This window comes from Equus caballus, chromosome 24 (genome assembly GCF_041296265.1).
Source record: "Equus caballus isolate H_3958 breed thoroughbred chromosome 24, TB-T2T, whole genome shotgun sequence".
Lineage (NCBI taxonomy): Eukaryota > Metazoa > Chordata > Mammalia > Perissodactyla > Equidae > Equus > Equus caballus.
Genome location: NC_091707.1, coordinates 33,875,900 through 33,903,852, shown reverse-complemented (window position 1 = coordinate 33,903,852; position 27,953 = coordinate 33,875,900). Strand labels below are relative to the sequence as shown.

Below are 27,953 nucleotides of genomic sequence, written 5' to 3'. Positions count from 1 at the left end.
CATCCTAGGAAGCAATATTGATCCCTTTGCTGCCTTCTCACTCACCTCTGGGGATGGAGATATGGTGCCCAAAAGTCTTGTTTACTTGCAGCACTTCAAAAGGCCACCTCGGGCTCCCAGGCCCATCCCTGCTGTGGCATGGAGTGTGTCCTTCACAGACCTCTGGGAGGCTAGGACATATTCAGAGGCTTTTTCAGCTCTGCCTGGGACAACATGGAGTCACAGAAAGTACACAGAGCTGAGAGTCAGAAAGTCTGGGTCCTGGTCTCATCTCTGCTGCTAACTATCTATTAGAGCACAGGCCCATCACTTAACCACTCAGGGCCTCCGTTTCCTCATCTGTAAATGAAGATGAGTGGCCTGCCTGAAGAGGGGCCTGCTCAGCTTTACCTCCCAATCATCTTTGTGTAGGCAGTTCATGAGTACGTGTGTGTGTGTGTGAGAGAGATTCAGAGAGAGAGAGACAGACAGACACTGAGTCCTTCTCAGCCGGCAGCTCTGTGGAGGGAAATAAGGAGGACTCTGAGTTCCTCCTTCCAGGTCGCAGAGGGTCATGGAGAAGCTGTTCAATATCCAGGAACTTCCCATTCCCAGCATCGGGCCTGTGTACCCAGGACACAGAATTTCTTAGCTGAGGACTGAACACTCCAGGCATCCCCAGCCCTTCTGTAAATGCTGACTCTGTCTGTAATTGATGGCTGGACAGAGAAGAAGCAGGGGACCCCTAGAGGCCCCCTCACCACAAACCCTCCATATGAACTTCCTCCTGGACTGCAGGGGTCTCTCTTACTTGGTATGCCCACCTGGGGGATGGCCTGATCTGTTCAAGGCATGTCTTGATGGGAAGAAACAAACAGGAAAAGGAGTTCTAAGGGAGGAGGCAGGCTGCCCATCCTGCTTTGCCTGGACATTCTCCATCACCTTGTTTCTGTGATCTGGCTTTCAGCTTCTTTATGACTGGCTATCTCCCTCTGGGATTTGAGTTTGCTGTGGAGCTGACATACCCAGAACCAGAAGCCGTGTCGGCCGGCCTCCTCAACGTTTGCCCACAGGTAAGGCTCTTATTTGGTGGTGGCCCCAAAGCAGTGACTCTTGGTTTCCTGCCTGGCTTGGCTGGTGCAGGCATTGCATTGTGGGAGCTGAGTTCCTCCATGGGCTAGTTGGCTGGGCCCTTATTTCGACTCTTTTTTGTGCCTTTCCAGGTATTCGGGATCATGTTCACCATCTCCCAGGACCAGATTATCGGGAAGTATGGGGCCATGCCTGCAAACATCTTTCTGTGTGTGTTCCTCACCCTTGGAGTAGTCCTCACTGGTGAGTCAGGGCCTCAGGACAAGATGGCACTCAGGCTGCCCATGGGCTTACGCTGTTGGCAATTTGGTTCCCCAGTGTCTTGACTGATCACACAGATTGGGGGTACACATGCAGGGGGGTCGGGGGGCTTCTTAGGGAATCTTTTTGGGAGGCGGTAGCATGCATTGATGTAATGAGTATGGGCTTTGGTGCCAAAAGACCCTCATTTGAATTCTGGACTGTGATTCTGATCTCCATAGCTGTTTGAGCTTGGTCAAGCAAACCAACTTGTGGGAGCCTCACTTTCTTCGTTTGTAAAATGGAGATTGTTGTGAGGATTATAGCTATGTGGGCCAAGTCTTTGGCAAATATGTGATTTATAAACAAAGGTCAGTGTCATCATTGGCTTCTGCCTGTCCAGGACAGCAGGCTTTATCAAGTTGGCTGATGGGACCCCCAGCTCCCTGGGATATCTGAAGCAGGTCTGGGGTACCTGTGACCATAGGGAAAATGAGGGCTCCCTCTTGGATGGAGCTGACCATTGGTTGGCTTGATAACTGTGTTTCTCTGTTGCTCTTCCTTCTCGACCCCTTGACCTCAGCATTCATTAAGGCAGATCTCCGGAGGCAGAAAGTAAACGGGAAAAATCCTAAGAATGTGAGTATGTGGGAGCTTGCTGGGCAGAGTTCTGAGTTCTTGGCTTTGCTGAGGATGTGGCTGCATCGGTGGGGGCCGGTGGAGCTCCCAGAATGGACTGGTTTTATGGTGGCTGTGAGACCATCTCAACTCTCACAAACATGGCGCCCAGAGTTTGCTCAGTGGGTGTTTCAGCACTGCTTTTCTGCTGGTCTTTTCCAGGCTCTTTTCCCACTTCCTGCCCTTCTCCTGGCCTCCCTGCTCTGGTCCCCAGAGGACATCACTATTGTCACAGTCTGCTGAGTAGCATCCACCCCTCATCCTGAGATAAGCCCTGAGGCCTTGGCTCCACTGCTTTCAGCCTGGGGTCTGTGGCTGGAGAGGAGAGGTGGCAGCCAGGCTTGACCATTCTGTCAGGGTGGTGGTGGCCCCAAGGCAGTGGCTCTGGTGGCAGATGACAGCTGCTTAGGCAGTGGGATGGGGATGGAGGGACTGGAGCCAATGGATTGCCAGTAGGGCTTTAAAAGGACAGTTCAGGAAGCAGGAGCTGATGGTGGTGGAAGGGGAGAGGACCAGGAGCATGATCTAGAACAGAGAAGTGTTTCCCATCTGCTCAAATTTGCTGGGAACTGTTTCAACCAAAATGTTAGGTATCAAATCTGAGCCAGGATGAAAGGAATATCAAATCTGAGAAGGAGTAAAAGTGAGATATTTCTTACAAAACAAACAAAACGCCCAAAACTATTACAGAGATAATACACATTCTTTGTAGAAAAACTAAAAGATACAGAAAAGTGTACAAAATTTAAAAATACCCTGTAATAGCATCATCTGGAGATGAGATGCTGTTTTTTTGCATTTACTGTACGTGTCTATATCCACGTATAATATATATACATATAGTTGGATATATGGTTGTGTATCTATGTTTTTTAAACAAAAATAGAATCTTCCTATATCTTCTTTTTCACGTGTTGTGAACACTTTATCGGATCATTAGTCTTCACAACATACTTCTAATGACTGCGCATGGATAAACCATGATTTGCCTAACAGTTTTCTTGTCTGTAGACATTAGATTGTTTCCAATTGCTGTTATAAATAATATTGTGATTAATGTCCTGGAAGCGGAATCCTTGTGCATGTTCTTAAGCACAGTATTTCCTTGAGAAATGGATCAGTGGTCAAGCACATTTTTAGGACTTTGAAATGTATTGCTAATCTGTCCTCTAGAAAGCTACCATTGGCACTACCCATTCACGTTGCTGTAGCGGTGAATGAGTGCCAGCACTGAGTGTTTATCATTTTCAAAAGTCTTCGTCAATTTTCTCAGGGAAAAAATGGATCTGACAGAGGTACGTTTAGCGTTTTAAGGATACGTGTTGGCAGACAGATGATGACCTTAGTTCTCTACTATCTGTCTTCTGATCTCACGCTCCAGAGCTGGCAGGCAGCAGGAGGTAGCCTGTGGGAGGAGCAGCCTTGGGCAGGAAACTCAGTGGGGAGACAGGGAAAGCCTTGGAGCAGAAATGCTATTCTCTAGATGGGGAGGGGCCCAGCATTAGCACTGTGGAGACGGCTTTCCCTGTGCCGTGGACAAGGAAACCTTATGATCTGGGACACTTTGGTGGCTATATAGTGAGCCTGGGAAAAGGTGCCTGTACTAAACCAGGATGGATTTCTCGTGAAAAGGTTTCAATGTGGAATGTGACATATTGTGTCAAGTGATGTGGGATTCTGCTATGTTTACTTTATAATCTGTGTTTACGTTGGCAGATATAGTCAGACAAGAATGTAAAGGTCACCTACAATCCTTGCACCCAGAGATAACCTAGTAACGTTTCTATGCGTATGCTTGTGCACATGTGGTTTTCTGCCCTGCTTGTTTACTTAATATAGCTTACAACCTTTGCACACCATGACATTTTACAGCCTCATATCCACATATATGTATTTCCATTTCGTCTTGTTGAATGTTCAGGTTGTTCCAATATTTCACTATTCTTGCAGCCAGATCCTTGTGCACGTGGCCCGCGTGGTTAATCAAGGTTGGAGGTGTTGGCTCAGTCACCTTCTGTGTGGAGTACTGGAAAGAGCACTGAGTAGGAGGAGGAGACTTCAGTCTGGTGCTGGTGTCCCTCGATAACTCACTATGCGTCTCTGTCCCTCACTTGCATCTGGGCCAGCTTAGTGTTAGGGGGAGATCAGAGTCCTGCTGGGCTGACACCCAGGGAAGCCAGGGCTGTCACAGAGCACCCCTCCTCTGGAGCCCATCATTACACACCCCGTGGTGGTGAGTGTAAGCGAGACCTGCGCCCCAGCACACGAATTCATTATCAGAGCCAGGGGAAGACACAGCCCACAGCAGATCTGGACAGAGCTGCTCTTTGTAATCAGTGAGGTGTATAGTTTTGGTAAAAAGAGGCAGAACTTCTGGGAGGGGTGTAACAACTGACCTCGACTATGAAAATCTTCGGTTTCCATTTTTCCTCCAGTTGGTAGTTTCAGCCACAGTGGCAGGGGCTGTGCTTCTGACCCCACTAACCTGGGCTTCTGGTTGTGATTTCAAGCTGCTGGCTCTGGTGGAGGCAGTCGTGTGTGCGTGCACGTGTATGCCAGAGAGAGCCTGCCTGATCCACTTAAGTAGGCTGCTAGTTGCCTAACGAAGGCTTCTCATGGCCGAGGCAGACCTGGTGGCAGGTTACCAAGACTGAGAAGGCGAAGGCTGGATTGCCCAGCTGTTGCCACTGCCATGGACTGGCCTGGCGACACTCCCTGGGGCAGAAGCACCACGTGTCACATCGGCCCTGCACTGCAGTGTGGCCCTGCACACGCTGCCCCAGCCGAGTGCCGTTGACCGTGCAGTGCTGTGCCTGGGCCCAAGGCCTTCGAGCGAACTAGACAAACCCTTGAGCTAAGAAGCAAAGTGCTCCTTAAACCAGCAGACAAGTGCCCAAGGTGGCGTTGTGCACCCAGGGGCCCCACGGGATGACTTCCAGACCAAATTTAATTCCAAGCCCACCTAACAAGTGTGACCCAGAAGACTCTCCTAGTTCTGTGCCCTCCTCCCTGAGAAAGCCAGAGCCAACTACGCAGGTCCTTCTCTCTGTGCACAAAGTATAGACACCTGTTTCCATCCACTGAGTTTATATATGCGGCCGGCATCCTGCCTTTCTAAAGTCTCTGTTGCATCTATTCCATGCACGTTATAACAGTGTTCCTCATCCTGGGGGCTGCCTCCAGATGGCCTAGCCTGGAATTCTGAGGGAGTCATGGATCGGGTACTTCGGCCAGCTACTTGAGGCTCAGTCCCGGTGAGTTGCAGGCTGTCAGCATGGGGAGGGAGAGAGCGTGCACAGTGACGCTTGGAGTGGGATGGTGGGCAGAGGTGGCATCACAGAAAGCTGGCCTTTTTTGGTTTTCCTTTGATGATGTTGCAATGGGGTGTGCGTGTGTATGTGTGTGAAGCACACTTGTGGCAGGGGCTGGAGGCTGTTTTCTCGTTCCCTTTACTCATTGTTGGGGACGTGGAGTGGCCTCTGACTCTTGTGTTTCCCACTGATACAGCGTCACTGACAGGCATTGCTCCAGGTGGGGTGGAGTCCTGTGTCTCTTTACCCAAAGGGCTGCCTGCTTGTTTTGCCTTGTAGAAGCTCCAAGAGGAGGAAGAGGAGGAGGAGAGCCATATCAGCAAAGCCCCCTCAGCCCTCTCTGAGGAGCATTTCTGAGAGAGGAAGGTGGCGGCGACTCAGGGAACACGAACACCCCCCACTTCTGTCAGCACAGCTCACTGCCAGCACAGACGTCTTCACTGGAGCAGCTTTTGGAGGGAAGCGGCTGGAATGCTTGTGGCCTGGATGGCAGGGCCTGTGCCTCCTGGAGCCCATGCAAGAGCTCGTGTGGTCTAGTCGGGGAAAATGGCACCCTTCACCAAGTCCAGGTTCGACCCCGCCCCTCCCCCTTTGGGTCAGGGGAGCTGGTGTCGGGAGAGGCTGGTGCAGGACCTGGGGGCCGGCCCTGGCCTGGGGTTTGCCTTCCCTCTTCCTCTCCTCCCTTATGGAGAAGGCCTTCAAAACGATCACAGGATGAGAGCTCATTCAGGATGTTAACTTGTTCTAGTGTCTTAAGACCCTTCGAAGCCCAGTTCTCGGGAGCGGCTGCTCTCTGGATGAGGGTCGTCCGTGGGGCCTCACTGACTGCTGAGTTCTCTGGGAGAGACAGCGCCATCAGAACCACCTTCATCAGAGCAAACCCATCGGCCCTCTGGGCCTCGATTCTCTGGGCCTGACCTTGGGGTCTGTCTCCAAACCCTCTTTCCTGAGAGCTATCAAACCAACATCAATAAACTTGAGAAAAGCTTTGTTGTGACCATGAAGGAGAAAGCGGTTTGGCCAAGTTTACCGCCCAGGTGTGCGAGGCTGCTGGGCACCTTCTGAGCATCTGTGAAGGCCCAGATTTGGGAACTCTGGTACTTGATTTGGGGACGGGAAGGTTCTTTCTAAAGAGAAGTCCTTGCCCAGGCACTTCTGTGTGTGTCAGTCACCTCTGACGCCTTCATCTGGACGTTGGCTTGAGAAACTCGGTCATTGGCCTAAGTGCTTGTTTTCTCTGGAGGGAGGGAAATCCCAGCCGACTTCCTGTAACCTTGCTGAAAAGTAATCTTGATTCATTCCAGCCTGAAAACGCAACACTGCTTCTGAGATGAGAAAAAAGGGCAGAAGGAAGGAGGCCATTGATGTGGGAATTCTCTGCCTGAATTAAGCGTATCCCACCTCTCGTGGGGACAGTATCTGGACCCACCCCCTCGAGCAACACTCTTTATCAGATGTTCTCAATTTAAAGGGATTCCCTTTGAACCATCTCAAGCTGACCTCCTCTTTTGCCTAGCCTGCTGTCTGGCTCTACTCATGAGCTTGGGTTGCCTTTCCTGAAAGTAAGACATTTTGCATTTCTCCTGTGCATTGCGCAGCTGTGATCTTGACCACCGTGCTGATCTGCTGTGGCCACGGCCCTGGCTGCAGCATGTCGGTGCAGCCTGCGCTGGCTGCAGTGCTGGGCTGCTTAGGCCACTGCCCGAGGGGAGTCTGGGGTGTGTGTACAGACTCTCTGTCGTAATAAAAGTTCACTTCTGGTGGGAGGAGTGAGTTAGGAGTGGAAGGGAGCTGGAGAGAAGGTGGACCTTACTTTGCGATAAGGAGAAAGGTCTTTCCACTTCAGCCCTTAAAGTGTGGTAACCAAATGTTTACTGAATCCATTACTTTATTTTAAAAACAGTTTGTATTTTCTATTTGTAATACCAGATGTTTTAGGGCAATAAAAGATTCTTCACATGGCCTGCTTTGTTGTTTGGGGGGGCAGAGATGGCGTTTGGCAGTCCCCAGAGGACTCTCGCACATTTCTGAGGACGAAGCTATGGGAAAGGGCTGCAGGGGTGAGGGCTCAGGGCTGGAGGGGCAGCTCCTTGGCCTTCCACAGAAGTGGCCCTGTTTACATCCATGTTACCATCCTGGAAACCTGGGTTATCTTTTACACACAGGCTGTAAAGGTTACTGTCCACCTCCAGGGGGTGCTGCGCCTCAGCGCCCATCACGTGACCCTGACGCTGTTCCATGCTGTGCACACATCAAGACAGTTCCCCGAGCGTGGCTGCCGAGAGGGCCCACTGTCGTTTGTGCCTCTGCTTCAGAGGGTGGCCAAGGTGTTTGTTCTACAGTCACCCCAGCCTGGCACCAGTCTGCTCTGGCCAGAGTCCACAGTCTCACTGCATGCAGCTCCGTCACTGTTTTTCTCCTGAACTGTCCTACTTACTGCCACTCTCCCTCCCAGTCGCGTTCACCTTATGGCTGTTACTTGGATATGCTGCTGCCGTCGGTTTTCTGTACATTTCTTCCCTAGAGAGGTGCTCTGTGCCTGGGGTGTTCTGGCACCAGCTCTGTTAGCAGTTCTTAGCTGGAGAGAGACAACAGTACGATTCTCCTTAAAATCATCTGGGAAAGGAGCCAAGCCTGGGCTGTAAGAGAAATCTAATAGTCAGTGTCTGCTAGATACTCTAGGTCCTTGTCTTTATTTATCTGGAATCACAGTTCTATGATGCATGCCTGGAGGATCCAAACCATCTTAGGCTTTCATTCACTCTTTCTTAGGTGGGCTCCATCAGGTCTCCACTCAGAGGTTAACTCTGTAAGATCATTGCTTTTCTTACTGCCTCTTTTTCTTTCTTACTCCGTACCATACCTGGTGAGTAAGGGAAAGATAGTCCTTATCACTGAGCTACTTTTCTAGATGTGACATTGTGGGGATGTGAGCCTGGAATTGCTGCACCACTTTTGGCACCATAAAGGAAGCCAGCCTGAGGAAGAAGCCAACACAGGAGGGCAGAGCTGAAAGAAATGCAGAGAAATGGAGCTGAGTCCTGATCAAACCATCCCTGAAGCCTATATCCTCTTTTCAGTTTTGTGAGCCAATGTTATCTTTATTGTTTAAGCTGGTTTAAGGTAGAGTTTGTTCCTTTCACCTAAAGAGTCTTGACTGATGGAGAGTTCCCAATACATTCAAGTTCCAACTTCAAGCTTCCTATGATCCCTTACAAGTCTCCTGCCTCTCTTTCTGACCCATCTCCTACCTTCTACTACTAACTTCGCCATACTGTAGTTACACCAATCTTACTCCTTGAACAGACCGTTCCTACCCTCCAGATGCTGCTCCCTCTGCCCTAAATGCCTATCTCATATCTGAAGACACCTGAGGTCTGGGCATTCAAGTCGCAACACAAACCCGACCTCCTTAGGGAGGCCTTTCCTGATGATCTAAGTTATACCCCCTCCCCTTCTTGATCAGAATTCCTTGTTTTCTAGAGTTCTTATCACTGTCAGAAGTTGTGCTGTCACCTGTTGACTCGTTGCTCACGTTTCCTTGTCCACAATGTAAGGGCTACGGGGTCAGGGACATTGCCTGGGTTGTCCATTTCTCTTTCCCATGTGTCTGGCATGGAGCAAGTGTTCAATAGCCACTTGCTGAGACAGTGAATGGGCTCTCATGTCTCCACGCTGTATTGGAGCACCCAGCCCGTGGGAGCTCCCAGGGTTGTGTCTGGGGCACCTGCCACTCCAGTGGGCTGTCCTTGGAGGGCAATGCCCTCCTTTCAGGGTCATGCAGCTGTGTCTTCTCTGCTGCTCACTGTATTTTCTGCCTCTGCCTTCTCAAGCATCCATTCCTTCCTTAGGAAGAAAACAAGAACCGGTGCTGACTGTTCAGTTGTGAATCTGCCCACGTAGGCAGTAACTCCTGGATGTAGCACTTTCTGCCTCTGCCCTGGAAGCCCCTCTGGTGTTGACAACACCCAGCGAGTCTGGATGAGGACAGGTTTGGAGCAATGCTGCAGAGTATCTGTCAACAGAGGAGGCCTAGGGGGTCAGTAGTCTTCTCAAGGCTGAGGTAGGAGAGAACTCAGAAATACTGGGATCTATCTAGATGCCCACATCTGGTCCTTGAGAGACCTCAGTCCCTGGGTCTTCCCCTGAATCCAGATCTATGTTATCTGAGCAGAGCCCAAACCAGGCTGGTTTCCTGTGCACGTGGTAGTGGAACAAAGCACTGATTCTCTGGCATTTTCTGAGGGCACACAGCTCTTGGTGGCTTGGTTCTGACACTGCTGATCAGATATGTTGTCCTGAAGTACGGATCATCTTCCACTGTAACAGTGGTCCTCGATCCTGGGCATTTATTAGAATCAACTGAGGAAAGTTGCTTAAATTACCAAGACCTGGGTACCAGCCCAGTTAACTCATACTCTGGAGGTGGGCCCAGGGCATAAGTATTTTCTGAAATCTCCCTCCCTGGGTGATTGTAACATACAGCTGCTGATCTCCATCATCCAGGGGTTGGCAATGCCAACACAGTGAAAGCAAGGTACTTCCTGTGCTGGGATGTCAAGCAAGGGAAATTCCAGGGGACAAGACTGAAAACTGAAAGGTCTATTAATGTTTTCTTGGGCTTTAAGGATTTTCCAGCCATTGGAAAACTAGACAGTGACACCAGTTTCCCAACCCTGAACTCTTAGATGGTAGTAAGGTGAGAAAGAATTCCATATGCCAACCAAACATCTAGCTGTTAGCCCTGGAGGGGTACATTCTTTATAAGCCAATTTGATGGATTTTCTGATGAAAAGACTGAGGAAATTCCTCTACTTAGTGAGATATAACAGTGGAATATTTTGCCAACTCTAACCAGATGAGGCATCATGTGAAATTTCTACGCCAAGCTCCAGAGCCTGGCTGTGACCAGTAGAGTACCCTGCTGGCCTCCAGGTCATGAGGGAGTAGGCAGGCTCTACTTCTGGGCTGGAGACAGACTGACAGAGACACACACACAGAGTTGTTTGGCTCAGGTCCAAGCCCTTCAGGAAGTCACATGACCCCTGGGCTATTCTGTGTCAACCTGACTTCAAAGGGCTAGAGCAGATAACCCTTAAAATTCTGTGAATCCATATGGGGTCCTGGACCACCTGAGGGCAGCATTTGAGGGTGAAAAAGTAGAATTGTCTTGCCCAGGTTTCCAGGTTCTTGATTCCTATTGTCTGTGAGCTTTGTTCAAAATGAGCCGTAGCCTGCTTAGTTTCATTTTATACACAGAAGGTGAGCTAGGTCAGAGCCTGAATGTGGGTCAGCTATAAATGTGACAGGGACTTGTGAGCCGTGTGGATGGTGCTGCAGCTCAAACAACCCCCCGCAGCCACGCAGGGGAGCAGAGCTGAACCGTGAAGACACCCTCAGCGGAGAGGCCCAGGAGGCTGGGAAAGGCCACCGTGGGCCTTCTGGAGCGTCGTTCTGGGAGGCCCCCTGGAGGATTTGGATTCCTCCTCAGGACTAGGTCACGGTTTGGGAAGGCCTTGGGTTAGCAACTCTCCGTCTGCAACGTGGACTATAACCCCGTGTCCATGACCTGGTTCTGAAGAGAGCTGGCTAACGTGCAGAGCTTCCTCATGGCTTTCCAGTGGGGCCTCGCACAGTCGCCGAGTACCTCTGTTTCCCCACTTGTCCGCGTACTGCCTTCTGTACAGACTAACTGCCCAGGGCAGTGTGAAATGAATGAAAAGGGATTCAGAGAAGCTTGGGGAAAAGGGGCCAAGTGCTCTCCACAGTCCATTCCAGAGGCTGCCAAAGGCTGGATTAGGCAGCATCAGAATCACCTGGGAAGTTTTTAAAAAACAGAACCCAGCGGGGCTGCCCCCATGGCTGAGTAGTTAAATTTATGCACTCCGCTGTGGTTGCCCAGGGTTTCGCCAGTTTGAATCTTGGGCACAGACATGGCACCAACTCATCAAGCCATGCTGAGGCGGCATCCCACGTGCCACAACTAGAAGGACCCAAAACTAAGAATATACAACTATGTACCACAGGGCTTTCGAGAGAAAAAGGAAAAAAATAAAATCTTTTAAAAAAATAAAAGGAAAAAAATTGGAACCCAGGGTCCCACCCAGGGGGTGAAAGGTTCAGGAAATGGGTTTGGAGAGGGAAATGGGCACCTGTGCCTTGTTTGTTTCTAAGTTTTCTAGGTTATTCTGATGTCCAGCTGGGCCTGGGAACCACGATTCAGGCCACCCCACAAAGGCGGCAGTTCTTGGACTTCTCACCGAGGCCTGGCTGGCCGGTGTAGAGCTTCTCGTGGAGGAAGGCGTGGTCTCGGAAGCTCTGCAGCGTGTTCCCCGCGGCTGTGATGGCCACCATGACCAGCCAGCTCCGTAACACGTTCAGGAAGCGGCTCATGGCTCCGCTCAAAGAGGGCTTTCTGCCTTGGAAACGAAGGCAAAGGACATGAGATGACAGACGGTTAATCTACCTTAACCATGAGCTGTCTCACCTTCGTCATTAACCTGGGCCCCCCGACGAGGGTTCTACTCAGCTTACTTGGTCCATCACTTGATAAATTCCTCTCCGGGTCCCCTGGGCTCATCCATCCCCAGGGATCTTGACACACTTCTCTTACTTCACAGGGTTAGCACACTGCATTTGAATATTTACCTTAAACCAAAGTGTGCTGACCTTTACCTAGAGTCTACAAGGCTAAATAAGGCAGCGGGTGGAAATGACAAACTCAGCAGAAAAACTGGAGAGAAGAACGGGAAAAGAAGGCCAGTGTACACATATTACTACAAAGTAACCCAATGGACTGCCTTGGAAGACTGCAGAAACTGGTCTCAATAATGAGTCACGCTAATGCTAGTGAACCCACAGTGAACTTTGCACTAAGTGGCACAGTACTTATTTTTGTCTAAGAATTTCTCCAAAAGATTAGCTAAATCAGAATTCATTTCTGTTGGCTGGAGTCAGTCCTCTTATATCTTTACTTGTAGCCCAGTTTTTCATGCCTTTCCTTCGTAATGCAAGTGGCTCAGTAGTGACTCAATCTACGACCTGCCTGGCTACTGATGACAGATCCTTCCAGCACATAGAAGCCTTATACATTTGAGCGGAACCTATGGTGTAAGGACAATATTTACATCCTCAGCTCTTCTCTACTCTGGTTCTCAGGCACACCACGCTCCATAAACCAGAATAACAATCTAAAAGTTATAAATAAACTGCTGTGACTTGAGAGCTAGTAAGAAAATTATATGGATGGGCCAGCCCTGGTGGCCTAGTGGATAAGTTCAGTGTGCTCCACTTTGGCGACCCCGGTTCTGTTCCCAGGCATGGACCGACTCATGTCTCAGTAGCCATGCTGTGGTGGCGGCTCACACACCCAAAACCTGGAAGATTGACAACAGCTCTTAGCTAAGGGTGAAACTTCCTCAGCAAGAAAAGAATTATATGGTGATGGAAACAGCAATCTTGTGTTGCAAGAGAAATGATAATAGTTAATAGTTACTAGGCGTTTGTGTGTGCCATGCAGTGCAAGCACCTAACACATATCATCTCATTTAATCCTTGAACAAGGTAGGTAGGCACTATTTGTATTTGGTTTTTACAGATGAGTGTTGGCACAGAGTTTGAGTGATTTGCTTGAGGTTACACAGCTAATATATGGCAGAGCTGAGCTATCTGGTCTCTTGGACTCTACATTGCAATGTTGCCTCACTGTCTGAGAAGATCTTGATGAAGTTTCCATTCTTGAGGAAGACAAGCATACCATGTCCACGTCTGTCTTCAAGTTGTATGGGAAATACAATTAGGTTACATACTTTTTGCCTAAAACAAAAAACTTACATCAAGCCTTGCTGAGCATTGATTTCAATCAGCTTGATTTACATAAAACCCATGTATATAAAGACTCTAATATTGGAATTCTTCTCATCTTGATGGTGTTTTGGCTCACAGTTTGTCTGTTTTGGATTCACTTCTTTGGCCTCAAGTGGTGATAACACCATCAGGCTTCCTTTGCCTCTCTGGCAGTCTTAGGAGGCTGCTACACTACCCAGCTGAAAAAGATATTAAAGCCAGCAATGACTGAAGACAGTAAGAAGCACCAAAAAAGTAAACAACAAAGAGCTCTAGAGGAGGATGGGTGAACGGATGACTGACTCCTTTAGGGAAGGTGGAACACAAAAGTGGACTTTGTGAAAGGCCAGAGAGAACAAGGCTCTACTGGACATCACAAGTGGGTACAGCAGGGGCCAGGATCCCTCCATCCTCCTTATTTCTCACCCTTCCTCAACAGGAGACTCAGGGTCAGAAAAGCGGCGTGGATGGCTCTCCTCTTTGACAGAATTTACATCTGTTTCACAGACGCTCTTAGAAATAGTAATAACCTGATGAGGATTATTTTAGACTGGTTACTTTTAAAACTGCAGATGAGAAGTGGGCTTTGAGGAGTGGAATTTGCTTGCCCTTTGATGAGAGACATTTGCATTTGTGAAGGCGGTCTCCATCTGTGGGGGGTGTTTCCTCTCTGCACCAGGAGGAAGGCATGATGGCCTTGCCTTGAAACTCTTACAGGAGAAGGCAAGGACTTAAGTTGTTTACTGTCTGGTAGCCTCATGTAACTGACCCCACCCCCCAACATCCTCCTTTGTCTTTAGCTGAAGATAATATTTAAGCGGTGGCTTCTGCCATTTACTTAATCCGGTTTGATTCATATCTAAAAGTTATAGGACCACCCAATAACCAGACCCTACCGGCACTGATACCATTTAACAACTCTTTTTACAAAGTCTTTCCTTTGTCTTGTAAAAACATAACTCACATACCTATGCCTTAAATTTAGCCTTCCTCTCCACCCATGTTTGCAGTGGCAGCAGCAGCGCCTCATCCTGCCCGTGGGTCCTGTCCCCACGCAGCAGCACTGACTGCCCATGGGTCCTGTCCCCACGCTATTCCACACTATTCTCTAAATAAAAGAGCACTACTGCCAGACCTTGAGACTCCAAGAAATCTTTCTTTCGCCTCCTCAGCTCACCAACCCGCATCAAACCCATTAGGGGCGGAGTGGGAAAAGAGTCAAAAATAACTCTTCTGCTGAGAGTTGGGCGCTGCTCCCGCGCTGCGCCGCGGTGACGATATTGGTCCGCGCCCGCAGCCGAGCGTTGTCGGCGCCGGGTGGCGGGCGCCTGCGCAGTGGCTCCGAGCGGGCGGTTGCTTGCTGGTTGTTGTAGTAACGGGGGAAGCAGCCTTCAGCGGCCGTGAGCCCGGCTGGGGAAGGAGCAGGGAGGTAGGCGCCGAGCGCGGTCCCCGCCTGCCCGCCCCGAGCCCTGGGAAGATGAGCCAGGTAAACGCCTGCGCCGGCGCTCGCCTACCGCGGGAGGTGCGCTCCGCGTCTGGGCGGCACGGCCCGCTGCGCTTCCCTGTTCGAGTCCGGGAGCCGCTGTTGGCTTCCGGGCGCGCCGGGCCGGATCCCGGCGGCGGAGTCGCCCCGTCCTTCCCGTCGGGACCATCTGCGGACCTGCCTGGGGTGGGGGTTGGGGGGTTAGGGGTGGGGCTGAGGCGCTGATCCCTTTAGGGCGGGGACGCTCCTTGGGCGAGTGTCCTTAATCTTCTTCCGACCGTCCTGTCTCTCCCCGCTCTGCAGGCAGCCTAGGACAGGTCGGCACCCCTTCCTCGCCTGGAGGTTTTGTTTGTTTTGCTTTAGCTTAAAGGACATCCGAACATTTTGGGAAAGATCGAGAAATCCCGCTGGGAGTCTTTGGAAGGACGCCTTTGAGGTTGTTAGATCCTCAGCCCGTTCCGCTGACGATCTGTGGAACATTATCGGGATCTGCGTTTTTTGGTGCGTTTACAATCTAATCTTACTGTATACATGAATCTATAGAAAAGGTTTGCCACAACCAGAAGGACCCACAACTAAGATATACAACTGTATACGGCGGGGATTTGGGGAGCAAAAAGCAGGGGGAAAAAAAAGAAGAAAATTGGCAACAGTTGTTAGCTCAGGTGCCAATCATTAAACCAAAACAAGAAAAGGTTTGGAAGGATTGACATCAGGTGGCTATCTGTCAGTAATGGGACTATGGTCCTTTAAATATTTTCATTTTCTTTATCTGTCATTTCTATTCCTTCCTCAAACACACATGACGAACAGGTAGTTTTTCCCTATGGAAAAAAATTTTGTTAGAAATTGGAAATACCTTAACGTGTATTTGACATTCAGATCATACTTTCAGATGTTTAGTAAGGGAGAATAATTTTTTTTTAAAGATTTTATTTTTCCTTTTTCTCCCAAATCCCCCCCGTACATAGTTGTGTCTTTTTGGATGTGCGTCCTTCTAGATGTGGCATGTGGGATGCGGCCTCAGCATGGCTTGATGAGCAGTGCCATGTCAGCATCCAGGATTTGAAGCAGTGAAACCCTGGGCCACCGAAGCAGAGTGCGCGAACTTAACCACTCAGCCTCAGGGCGGCCCCGGGAGGATAATTTTTGAGTGTTTGGAAGGACAGTTTTTTTGTTTTTTTTTTTTTCCCTCAGCTACTTATGATCTCTGTTCAAGACAACTCTATTAATCCTTTGGTTCAGTGGTTGAATTTGTTTTGGTGGAAACATGAGGGCATTTAACCTGTGTGCTTGTCATAGAGTGTAAAATATTTTCAAGGATCTTAAATCATGAGCTTTTATTTTTAACCTAGGACAGGTTTTTCTAGCAAGGAATCTGTTTTAGGTAGTCGTCCACCTACCTGAGAGTTACCTAAAAGTTAAGCAGGTCTGTCCTTTTGGGGCATGTTAGATATAGTAGATGAAAAGAAAAATGAGAAAGTCGAACTTAATAACAGCTCTTCAAATGCACAGAGGACAGACAGTATGTTTGGACAAAAATCTTGATTTTTGTGGCATATGTGAGGCACTGTGATAGAAGGTAAGCTTCTAGAGGTTGCCCATCATTTAGGTAGATAGTCATTTTTATTACTTGGAAGATCATCAGCAGTGATCACCAGATAGACAACTGCATTGTGTCTCAGATCATTCGGCGTTCTTACAGGAGTCTGTGCCATCCAAATTGTTTGATCCAGTGAATCTGCAAGGAAAGGTCTCTGAGGCCCGCGTCTGCTGACTGCATGAGAAACCCTAAAGGAAATGCCAGTCCTGATGGCCGGGGACCTGGAGGAAACAGCATCATCCTCGGAGGATGAGGAGGCGGTCAGCCAAGAGTAAGTAACAGCAAGCCTGCTTTTGACCCTTTGCCTCTAGGGTGGAAAATAGTTCTTTTACTCATCTACTCTTTTACCCAATAGGCTTCCTTTGGTATTGTCTCCCGCTGGTTTTAGCTTCTGTCCATGATCTAATTCAAGCTCTTATTCCATCCCCATCAGCTATCTGAAATGAGATAAGGCTCTGGGCTCATGGGTGAACACAGGCTCATGAATGAACATCGGCTCTAGGTGTTGCAGGTAGCTCTTGGTAAACTCTCAATCAGAGCTCCTAATGTAGGAGATCTTGAAATTTTTAGATATTGAAGAAAAGTACGTCTCCAAACTCTGACATTGGTTATGTTGCTTTCTCAGAAGCATTACAGTGATAGGATGATGATAATACCGAGAGGTCAGGTGACTTATCAGAGTAACTGTGGGGCAGGACGTTAGAATTCTGTAGCCTGTGCTGTGTCTGTTGGACCGTGTTGCTTTCCTGAGTTCCTTTGGGTATGAGCCAGGTTTCTTGGTTGCTGGATTCTCATAATAATAGGAATGAATGATAGTGATAAGTGCAGCTGCTATAGATGATGGTAAGGGCTTTAACTACTGTGTCTCATTTAATCTGAAGATGTTACTATTCCCACTTTATTAAACTCCGTCTCGGAAATATCAAAGCACTGCTTCAGGGACACAGAGAGAGTAAGTGAAGGATTGAGATTCAGGCCTAGTTTTCCTGGATTTTGAAGCACTTTGCTATTTTGCCTCCTTTAATGTTAATACTTGACACAGAGAACAAAGAGAGAGACTGGCTTAAATGTAAGATTAGTTCTTAAGATTCTCTGTGAGTCCCCTTGGATGTGTGTGTGCTGCCTAACCTGAGAAATGGGGATATCATCTCCCAGGCTGTTTTCTAGGGGTATGGTTAGGATCAAACAGGATAATGTGTATGAAATTACTCTGTACATTATAAAGTGCCGTACAAATGTAAGGCATTATTCCAACTGGCTTTGACATTGAATTTAAAGTGGACTTCTTATTTTAAACTTGAAGATTACATTATTTAATATGACTTGAAAAAAATTCTTGAAGTATTAGTAAAGCTTTGGGGAAAGGCTTCTCATCATGGTTAGGTTGTAGAACATAATAGAGGTTTGACAATACATTTGGGTCATTCTCATTAGGGTTAATTAAATGGGTAATTCTCTTAGGCCACTTTGCCTTCTCGTGACTTTTGCTTTCTGTGTGCTGCCTCTTACCCGTTTCACAAAATTTTTAACTTCTACAGCAAGCGTCCGTCTTTCCGATTTCAAGATCATGCTTTTACTCCATGAATTTCTCTCTTGTTAGTGGGCCTAGAGGTTGGGCCCACCAAGTATTACGTTGAACTATATGAAATTGCACTTTCGGGGGTTAAAAACAGTCAATATTGAGAATTTCAGATGGCTCAACCTAGTATTGTAGTAGGATCTCAATAAATACTTCCTGACTGAATGAATGGAGGGAGACTTTATGCTTTAGGTCACCTTAGATCCAGGGTTCTTAACCTTTTTAATGCCATGAATCCCTTATCAGAATAATATTTGTAAGGGCTTAAAATAAAATACATATTACAAGGAATACCAATTACATTGAAATGCAGTTGCCAAATTTGAAAAACGTGATATAGTAATGTGTGCTTTCTTATTACTACATACATAACAAGATTATTCATTTAAAACATTGGAAAGTTAAATTCTCTAAAGATAGTAGAAGGAAGACTGTTTTTGCTTAGTCAGCGTAAAATCATCACACTTAGGGTGATCTTTGATTAACAGTTATAAGTGGAGAATACTGGGAAACAGCATAGATGTCAGGACCCCCAGTGTGAGATGTCACCATTTGGTAGCTGAACAGTTGCTTGGGGGAGAGTTGCCAGCTCGTTGTCCAGCCTCATCACAGCAGAGGAGGAGGACTGGGATCACAGGTGATCTAGTGGCAAGTGTAATATCTGCCATCACTTAGAAGTAGTGATAAATGTAGATGATATTTTGAGATATTGGCAACAACTCTAAAATGCTATAAAAAATCTGTAATTTCAGGTAGAGCCCACGGCACAGATAATGCCAATACTGCTGTGCTTTGTTGCCTATGTTCGTAACTGAGAAAGGTTAAATTTCTAATGGAAATCAGTGAAAATAAAGGTGTGATCCCCCCTACTCCACCCAATCCAAATTCATGGAACTTGTGCTCTTCCTTTCAACCTCCTACTGTTGATTTTTAAAAAGCATTTTATTGAGGTCATAATACTTGATAACATTGTGAAATTTCAGGTGTACGTTATTTGTCAGTCACGGTATATATGTGCCCCTTTACCCCTTGTGTGCACTCCCCAACCCCCTTCCCCTCTGGTAACCACTAATCTGTTCTCTTTGTCCATGTGTTTGTTTATCTTCCCCTTAGGAGTGAAATCATACGGTGTTTGTCTTTCTCTCTCTGGCTTAATTCACTTAACATAATACCCTCAAGTTCTATCCGTGTTGTTGCAAATGGGACGATTTTGTGCTTTCTTATGGCTGAGTAGTGTTCCGTTGTGTATATATACCTCTTCTGCTTTATCTGTTCATCAGTTGATGGGCACTTGGTTTGCTTCCACATCTTGGCTCTTGTGAATAATGCTGCAATGAAGATAGGGGTGCATAAGTCTCTTTGGATTGTTGATTTCACGTTGTTTTGGTAGATACCCAGTAATGGGATAGCTGGATTGTATGGTATTTGTATTTTTAATTTTTTGAGAAATCTCCATACTGTTTTCCATTGTGGCTGCACCAGTTTGCATTCCCACTACCAGTGTATGAGCGTTCTTTTTTCTCCACAACCTCTTCAACATTTGTTTTTTGTCTTGCTAATTATAGCCATACTGACAGGTATAAGTTGATATCTCATTGTAGTTTTGATTTGCATTTCCCTAATAATTAGTGATGTTGAACATCATTTCATGTGTCTGTTGGCCATCTGTATATCTTTTTTGGAAAAACATACATATCCTCTGCCCAGTTTTTGATCGGGTTGTTGGTTTTTTTATTGTTGAGTTGTATGAGTTCTTTATATACTTTGGATATTGACCTATTGTCAGATAAATGATTTGCAAATATTTTTTCCCAGTTGGTGGGTTGTCTTTTTGTTTTGTTCATGGTTTCCTTTGCTTTTCAGAAGCTTTTCAGTGTGATGTAGTCCCATTTGTTAACTTTTTCTTTTGTTTCCCTTCCTAAGTAGACATGGTATTCGAAAAGATGCTACTGAGACCAATGTCAAAGAGTGTAATGCCTGTATTTTCTTCTAGGAGTTTTATGGTTTCAGGCCTTACATTCAAGTCTTTAATCCATTTTGAGTTAATTTTTGTGTATGCTGCAAGATAATGGTCCACTTTCATTCTTTTGCATGTGGCTGTCCAGTTTTCCCAGTACTGTTTATTGAAGAGACTTTCCTTTTTCCTTTGTATGTTCTTGGCTCCTCTGTTGAAGATTAACTATCCATAGATGTGTGGTTTTATTTCTGGACTTTCAATTCTGTTCCATTGATCTCTGTCTCTTTTTGTGCCAGTACCATGCTGTTTTGATTACTGTATAGCTTTGTAGTATATTTTGAAGTCAGGGATTGTGATGCCTCCAGCTTTGTTCTTTTTTCTCAGGTTTCTTTGGGTATTTGGGGTCTTTTGTTGTTCCATATAAATTTTAGGATTCTTTGTTCTATTTCTGTGAAGAATGTCATTCAGATTCTGATTGGGATTGCATTGAATCTGTGGATTGTTATAGGAAGTATGGACATTTTAACTATGTTTATTCTTCTGAGCCATGAGCATGGAAAATCTTTTCATTTCTTTATGTCTTCTTCAGGTTCTTTCAATAATGTATAGTTTTCAGTGTACAGGTCTTTCACCTCTTCTGTAAAGTTTATTCCTAGATTATTTTTTTGTTGCAATTGTAAATCGGATTGTATTCTTGATTTCTCTTTCTGCTAGTTTATTTTTAGTGTATAGAAATGCAACTGATTTTTTTTAATTGATTTTGTACCCTGCCACTTTGCTGTAGTTGTTGATTATTTCTAAGCGTTTTCTGATGGATTCTTTAGGGTTTTTTGTATATAAAATCATGTCATCTACAAACAGCGAGAGTTTCACTTCTTCCTTTCCAATGTGGATTCCTTTTATTTCTTTCTCTTGCCTAATTTCTCTGGCCAAAACCTTCAGTACTATGTTGAATAAGAGTGGCGAGAGTGGGCACCCTTGTCTTGTTCTTGTTCTCAGAGGGATGGCTTTCAGTTTTCACCATTAAGTATGATGTTGGCTGTGGGTTTGTCATATATGGCCTTTATTATGTTGAGGTACTTTCTTTCTTATACGTATTTTATTCAGTTTTTATCATGAGTGGATGTCAAATCTCGTCCAAGGCTTTGTCTGCATCTATAGATGATCATGTGATTTTTAGTCCTCATTTTGTTGATGTGGTGTATCACATTGATTGATGTGCGGATGTTGAACCATCCCTGCATCCCTGGTATAAATCCCACTTGATCATGGTGTATGATCCTTTTAATGTATTGCTGTATTCTGTTTGCCAATATTTTGTTGAGGGTTTTTTCATCTGTGTTCATCAGCAACAACAGTGGCCTGTAATTTTCCTTTTTTGTGTTGTCCTTGTCTGGTTTTGGTATCAGGGTAATGTTGGCCTCATAGAATGAGTTAAGAAGTGTTCCAACTTCTTCCATATTTTGGAATAGTTTGAGAAGGATAGGTATTAAATCTTCTTTGAATGTTTGGTAGAATTCTCGAAACACACCACCTGATCCTGGACTTTTGTTTTTTGGGAGGTTTTTGTTTCAATAGCATTTATTTCTGCTCTGATTTTTATTATTTCTCTCCTTCTGCTGACTTTGGGCTTTGTTCTTGTTTCTCTAGTTGTTAGGTGTAGTTTAAGATTGCTTGTTTGGGATTTTTCTTGTTTGTTAAGATGTGCCCGTATTGCGATGAGTTTTCCTCTTAATACAGCTTTTGCTGTATCCCATATGAGTTGGTATGGCATGTTATCATTTTCATTTGTCTCCAGGTATTTTTCGATTTCTTCTTTGATTTCTTCAGTGATCCATTGCTTGTTCAATAGAGTATTGTTTAGTCTCCACATCTTTGTGCCTTTCTCGTTGTAATTAATTTCTAGTTTTATAGCATTATGATCAAAGAAGATGCTTGTTTATTATTTCAATTTTTTTAAATTTGTAGAGGCTTGCCTTGTTTCCCAACATATGATCTATCCTTGAGAATGTTCCATCTGCACTTGAGAAGAATGTGTATTCTGCTGTTTTTGGATGGAGTGTTCTATATATGTCTATTAAGTCCAACTGTTTTAGCTTCTCATTTAGTTCCACTGTTTCCTTGTTGATTTTCTGTCTGGATGATCTGTCCATTGATGTGAGTGGGATGTTGAGGTCCCATACTATTATTGTGTTATTTTTAATATCTTCTTTTAGGTTTGTTAATAGTTGCTTTATGAACTTTGGTGCTCCTGTGTTGGGTGCATATATATTTATAAGTGTTATTTCTTCTTGATCAAGTGTCCCTTTGATCATTATGTATTGGCCCACTATGTCGCTCTTTATCTGCCTTATCTTGAAATCTGTTTTGTCTGATATAAGTATTTCAACACCTGCTTTGTTTTGTTTGCTATTAGCTTGGAGTATTGTCTTCCACCCCTTCACTCTGAGCCTGTGTTTGTCCTTGGGGTTGAGGTGTCTTTCCTGGAGGCAACAAATTGTTGGGTCTTGTTCTTTAATCCATTTTGCCACTCTGTGTCTTCTTGTTTGAGAGTTCAATCCATTTATATTGAGGGTGGTGAGTACTGATGCATGAGGGCTTAATGCTGTCTTTCTGTTGCTCATTATCCAGTTTTCCTTTGTTACCTTTGTTTCTCATCCTGTGTGTTTTAGCCTACCCATTGACTTCTGCAATTTCTTATGCTGGGTTTCTTAGATTTTTCCTTATTTACGTTTTGTGTCTCTGTTCTGTTTTTAGTTTAGTGGCTACTCTGAAGTTTGTATTCAGAATCTCGTGTATAATATAGTCCATTTTCTGGTGGTCTCTTACTTACTTGGGCTAGACGGATTTAGTCCCTTTGCTCTTCCCCTCCTAAGTCATTATTTTCATCTCTTATTCCAATTCGTGTTGTGAGTTTGTGGTTAGAGTGATAAGATCGTCTTTGCTTTGGTGGTTTCCTTCCCTTTATCCTAATGCTATAGTTGAATATTTGCTATCCTCTCTGATTCTGTCTCTTTCTTCAACTGTCTGGAGCCATTCAGCCTGTCTATCTTCGATCATGCTAATTTACTCCTCTGTGGTGTCTACATGGTCATTCAGGGAATCCGTATTCTGTTTTATCTGATCCATTGTATTTTTCATCTCTAGTATTTCTGATGGATTCTTCTTTATAGTTTCAATCTCTTATGTGAAGTAACTCCAGAACTCGTTGACTTGTTTCTCTGTATTTCCGTTTACCTCATTGAGTTTTTTGATGATAGCTACTCTGAACTCATTTTCACTTAGTTTACTTAATTCCAAGTCCTCAGGACTTAATTCTGTGTTTTTATTGTTTTCCTTCTGGTCTGGAGCTTTTATAAATTGGTGGATGGTAGAGGAGCGGTTTTTGTGCATGATGCTATTATTCAGTTGCAGTTACAGCCTGTTGCCACTAGATGGGGGTCGAGAGCCACGTGTTCTGAGCCCTCTGCCTTCAGCCACAATGGCGGGCATGCAGCGTGGGTTGGGGGAGGAGGGGCACTTTCTCTCGCACTGACCTTGATTCTGATCAGCTCTCGCTTTCTGGTTTCCCAGGGCCCTGGCTTGATGGGGTCCGCACACGTGAAAGCTTTCCCCCATTAGCAGATTTCTGCAGCATAGGCGGTGGGAGTCCTTGACGATCCCCAGACGCGTGGCCCCTCCCCCGTTCCTTCCTCACCCGCAGCAGTGATCCCAGTCTGTAGAGGAGGGAGCGAAGATCTCTCTTACCCCATTCCAGCTCCTCCAATGGCGGCTCCAGCCTCTCCGCCCTCCGTCGTTTGGCTGCTGTGGGTCTCTGACAATCTCTGTATTATTAGAATTATTGGTTGAAATTCAGTTGTTCATGTTTTGGTTGTACTTTGGAGGGGAGAGAGTCCTGGGTGAGCTCACTCCGCCCTTTAGCTGACGTCCCTCAACAACTTTTTCAACGTGGTCCCATTTTTTCTGTTTTTTGGGAGGTTTTTCATTACAGTTATAGTGTCTTTACTTGTGATTGGTCTATTTAGACTCTCTCTTTCTTCTAGATTCAGTTTTGGGAGGGTGTATGAGGCTAAGAATTTATCTGTTTCTTCTAGGTTATCCAATTTGTGGGCATAAAGTTTTTCATAGTATTCTCTTGTAATCCTTTGTGCAATTCCCTTGTAATCTCTCTTTCATTTCTAATTTTATTTATTTGATCTTCTTTTTTTTCTTAGTAGATCTGGCTAAGAGTTTGTCAGTTCTCTTTATCTTCTCAAATAACCAGTTCTTTGTTTCATTTATCCTTTCTACTGTTTTTTTAGTCTCTATTTCATTTATTTCTGCTCTAATTTTTATTATTTCTCTTCTGCTGACTTTGGGCTGTGTTTGTTCTCCTTTTTCTAGGTCTATTAGGTGTAATTTAAGATTACTTGAGATTTTTCCTTCTTAAGGTGGGCCCATATTGCTTTGAATTTCCTTCTTAGGACCTCTTTTGCTGCATCCCATGAGTTGGTATGATTTATTTTCATTTTCATTTATCTCCAGATATTTTTTGATGTCTCCTTTAATTTCTTCATTGATCCATTGGTTGTTCAGTAGCATGTTGTTTAGTTTCCACATATATGTCACTTTGCCAGCTTTTTTCTTGTAGTTGATTTCTGGTTTCATAGTATTATGTTTGGAAAAGATGCTTGATATGATTTCAGTCTTCTTAAATTTATTGAAGGTTGCCTTGTTTCCCATCGTACAGTCTATCTTTGGAATGTTCCACGTGTACTTGAGAAGAATGTATGCTGTGCTGTTTTTGGGTGGTGTGTTCTATATATCTGTAAATCCATCTGATCTAGTGTATCATTTAATTCCACTATTTCCTTGTTGACTTTCTGTCTGGATCATCTATCCATTAATGTAAGTAGGATGTTGAGGTCCCCTGCTATTATTGCATTGCTGTTAATTTCTCCCTTTAGGTCTGTATTTTAATAGTTACTTTATGTACTTTGGTGCTCCTGTGTTAGGTGCATATATATTTATGCGTTACGTCCTCTTGGTAGAGTGTCCCTTTTATCATTAAATACTGCCCCTCTTTGTCTCTCATTGTCGTTTTTATCTGGAAGTCTACTTTGTCTCATGTAAGTATGGCAACACCTGCTTTCTTTTGTTTGCCATTTGCTTGAAGTATCGTCTTCCATCCCTTCACTCTGAGCCTGTGTTTGTCTTTAGAGCTGAGATGTGTTTCCTAAAGGCAGCATATTGTTGGGTCTTGTTTTTTAATCTGTCCAGCCCCTCTGTGTCTTTTGATTGGACAATTCAATCCATTTACATTTAGAGTGATTGTTGATATATGAGGGCTTAATATTGCCATTTTATCTGTTGTCTTCCCATTGTTCTGTATTTCCCTTATTTCTCGTTCTGTGTATTTCTGACTGTCAGTTCAGTTTGGTGATTCTCTGTGATAGTTGTCTCCGTGTTCTCTGTATTTATCATTTGTGTCTCTGTTCTGATTTCTTGTTTAGTGGGTAGCATGAAGTTTGTATAAAAGATCTCATAGATGAGATAGTCCATTTTCTGATAGCCTCTTATCTCCTTACTCTAAGCAGGGTCCATCCCTTTCCTCTTCCCTGTCCAATTTATTGTTGTCACAACTTATTTCATTTTGGTTTGTGAGTTTGTGATTAAAATGAATTGTTTACAGTTATTTTTGATGCTTTCCATCCCTTTCACTATAATGTTATAATTGTTTGCTAACCTGTTCTGATGGAGAGCTGCAGTTTTCTCATTTTATATGTCAGTTTATCTCCTTGCACAACGCTTTGTAAACCTTATCTTTCTCTTTTCAGATATGAAGGCCTTCTTGATGATTTTGGGGGGGATCTTGTTACAATTAACTCCCTCAGCTTTTGTTTACCTCGGAAAGTTTTTATTTCTCCATCGTATCTGAAGGATAGTTTCCCTGGATAGAATATTCTTGGCTGAAAGTTTTTGTCTCTTGATATTTTGAATATATCATTCTACTCTCTCCTAGCCTGTAAGGTTTCTGCAGAGAAATCCACTGAAAGCCAGATAGGGGTTCCTTTGTAGGTGGTTTTCTTCTGCCTTGCTGCGCTTAATATTTTTCCTTTGTCATTGACTGTTCCTAGTTTTACTAATATGTCTTGGAGAAGGTGTTTTTAAATTCATGTAATTAGCAGTTCTGTTATCTTCATTTTACATGTAATCCAGATCCTTCCCCAGGTTTGGGAAGTTCTCAGCTATTATATCTTTGAAGAAGCTCTCTGCTTTTTTCTCCCTTTCTTTTCCATCTGGAATATTTATAATCTTTATGTTGCATTTCCTAATTGACTTTGATATTTCTTGGAGAATTTCTTCATTTCATTCCAGTGTTACTTCTCTCTCCTCCTCCACCTGAAGCATTTGTATATTTCTGTCTTCTAAATTACTAATTCTATCCTCCATAATATCAGCTCTAGTTTTAAAGGATTCCAGATATTTTTATGTCTCATTCATTGTGTTCTTCATCCCCAGCATTTCTGACTGAACAAGATTGAGTCACATTGGGAAGACAGTCCAGGCCTGACAATCCCTTCCTCCAACCACCTGAGCTCTCAGTTAACTGGCTGGTCGCTAACTCCTTTCAGGACATGGAAACCTGTTTATTAATTTGTCCATTCATTTGTAAGCACCTGTTACGCCCACAGCCCTGAGCCACAGGAGAGATGTCTTAGTGAAGGTTCCAGTCCCCCAACAAGTTTCCCATTGAGTCAGAAGAGGAGATGGAGGAGTAGGGGAAGAGGACAGGAGAAGAGATAAGGAAGAGGGGGAAACAGAAACCACCAGAAAACCAAGGCCAGGATCCCAGTAAACTCAGCAAGCACAGAGAGGGTAGGGAATGCGTTCCTGCAAGCACAGGCTGATGACAGGAAGGCAGGAGGTGAGCAGGTGCCCAGCCAGCAGAGAACACCTCACAAGCACTGTAACTTCTTTCTGGTGGTTATGATAAAAGATACTCAGCTTAAAATTTCCCATTTTAACCATTTACCACCATAATCATTTTTAACTGTACAGTTCACTGGCAATAAGGACATTCACATTATTCTGCAACCATCCCCTCCATCCATTTCCAGAACTTTCTTCATCTTGCTCCACTGAAACTCTGTACCCCTTAAACAAGAACTCCCCATTCCCTCCCCGCTGGCAGCCACCATGTGACTTTCTGTCTCCATGAATTTGACTACTGTAGGCACCTGTGCTATAATAAACATATATTTGGTCTTCGCTCCCATTCCTGGAATTTCCTGAGTGATAGTAGAGTCTTTTGTTATTCATAAGGGGCCCCTTTCCAGTTTATGCTAATCAGGTCACTTAGAGTGACCAGGGGCTCCTAGATAGCCTCATCTTGGAGTTGGTCACCAGAAGAACTGCCTAGTCATCAGAGTTTGGGAACTTCCAACCCCACCCTCTTCCCACCTCTGAGCAGGAGAGGGGAGCTGGACATTGAGCTCTATAAACACTCTTCAACAAGGAAATTCAGTGAGCTTTCAGGGTGGTGAACACATCACATCAAAGTGCTGGGAGGGTGGTGCCCCCAGAGAGGACATGCAAGCTCTCTGCCCCTCCCCCACACCTCCCCCTGGCATCTCTTCCATTTGCCTGGTCCTGAGTCGGATCCTTTGTAACAAACCAGGAAATGTAAGTAAAATGTTTACCTGCGTTCTGTGAGCCGTTCTAGAAATTACAGAACCTGAGCGGGGGTTCTGGAAACTCCCAGTTTATAGTCAGTCAGAAGCATGGGGGGGCGCCCAGGATTTGGAAATGGCATCTGAAGTGGAGGCAGTCCTGTGGAACTGAGCCCGTAACTTGTGGGGTCTGCACTAACTCCAAGAAGTTCGTGTTAGAATTGAATTGACTTTGGAGGACACCCACTTGGTGTTGGAGAATTGGAGTACAGGTTGGTGTCAGGAAAAAAGACACTGCAAGACATCACATAGGTGGAGTTAAACAGTATTTTTCGTTTTGTGACTAGCTTATTTCACTTAGCATAATGTCCTCAAGCTTCATCCATGTGGCACACCTGTCAAACTTTCCTTTCTAAGGCTAAATAATATTCCATCATATCTATATGTATCACATTTTGTTTATCCGTTCATCCATACACGGACACTTGGGTTGCTTCCACCTTTTGGCTATTGTGAATAATGCTTCTATGAACA

General features: G+C 45.2%; 2 protein-coding genes and 1 long non-coding RNA gene across 5 annotated transcripts in view; 2 read left to right on the top strand and 1 right to left on the bottom strand.

The window, feature by feature from the left end:
* The window catches only part of LOC100057829 (choline/ethanolamine transporter FLVCR2), a 49,431-nt gene extending 42,169 nt beyond the window's left edge, over positions 1-7,262 (top strand). Inside the window, exons 7-12 of one of the 3 annotated variants that reach the window (XR_011432233.1) lie at positions 947-1,052; positions 1,203-1,314; positions 1,895-1,950; positions 5,145-5,243; positions 5,580-5,869; positions 6,049-7,262. Coding sequence is in view for 2 of the 3 variants with exons in the window: in XM_070250177.1 (XP_070106278.1) it covers positions 947-1,052; positions 1,203-1,314; positions 1,895-2,232 (556 nt within the window). In the remaining variant the exon portion in view is untranslated. Of the gene's footprint in view, positions 1-946; positions 1,053-1,202; positions 1,315-1,894; positions 2,378-5,144; positions 5,244-5,579 lie in introns of those variants that run through there. The other 2 variants (XM_070250178.1, XM_070250177.1) reach the window with 2 other exon arrangements.
* A 4,169-nt stretch (positions 7,263-11,431) lies between these two features.
* Positions 11,432-27,953, bottom strand: part of LOC138920665 (choline/ethanolamine transporter FLVCR2-like) — a 28,802-nt gene continuing 12,280 nt past the window's right edge. The window contains exon 2 of the mRNA XM_070250179.1: positions 11,432-11,715. Within this exon, the coding sequence (XP_070106280.1) occupies positions 11,557-11,715 (159 nt within the window). The 3' untranslated portion in view covers positions 11,432-11,556. The remainder of the gene's footprint in view (positions 11,716-27,953) is intronic.
* Positions 14,416-27,025, top strand: LOC138915044 (uncharacterized). The gene is made up of 4 exons (XR_002803549.2): positions 14,416-14,631; positions 14,932-15,129; positions 16,334-16,502; positions 26,269-27,025. It is a non-coding gene; the product is annotated as an uncharacterized lncRNA (long non-coding RNA).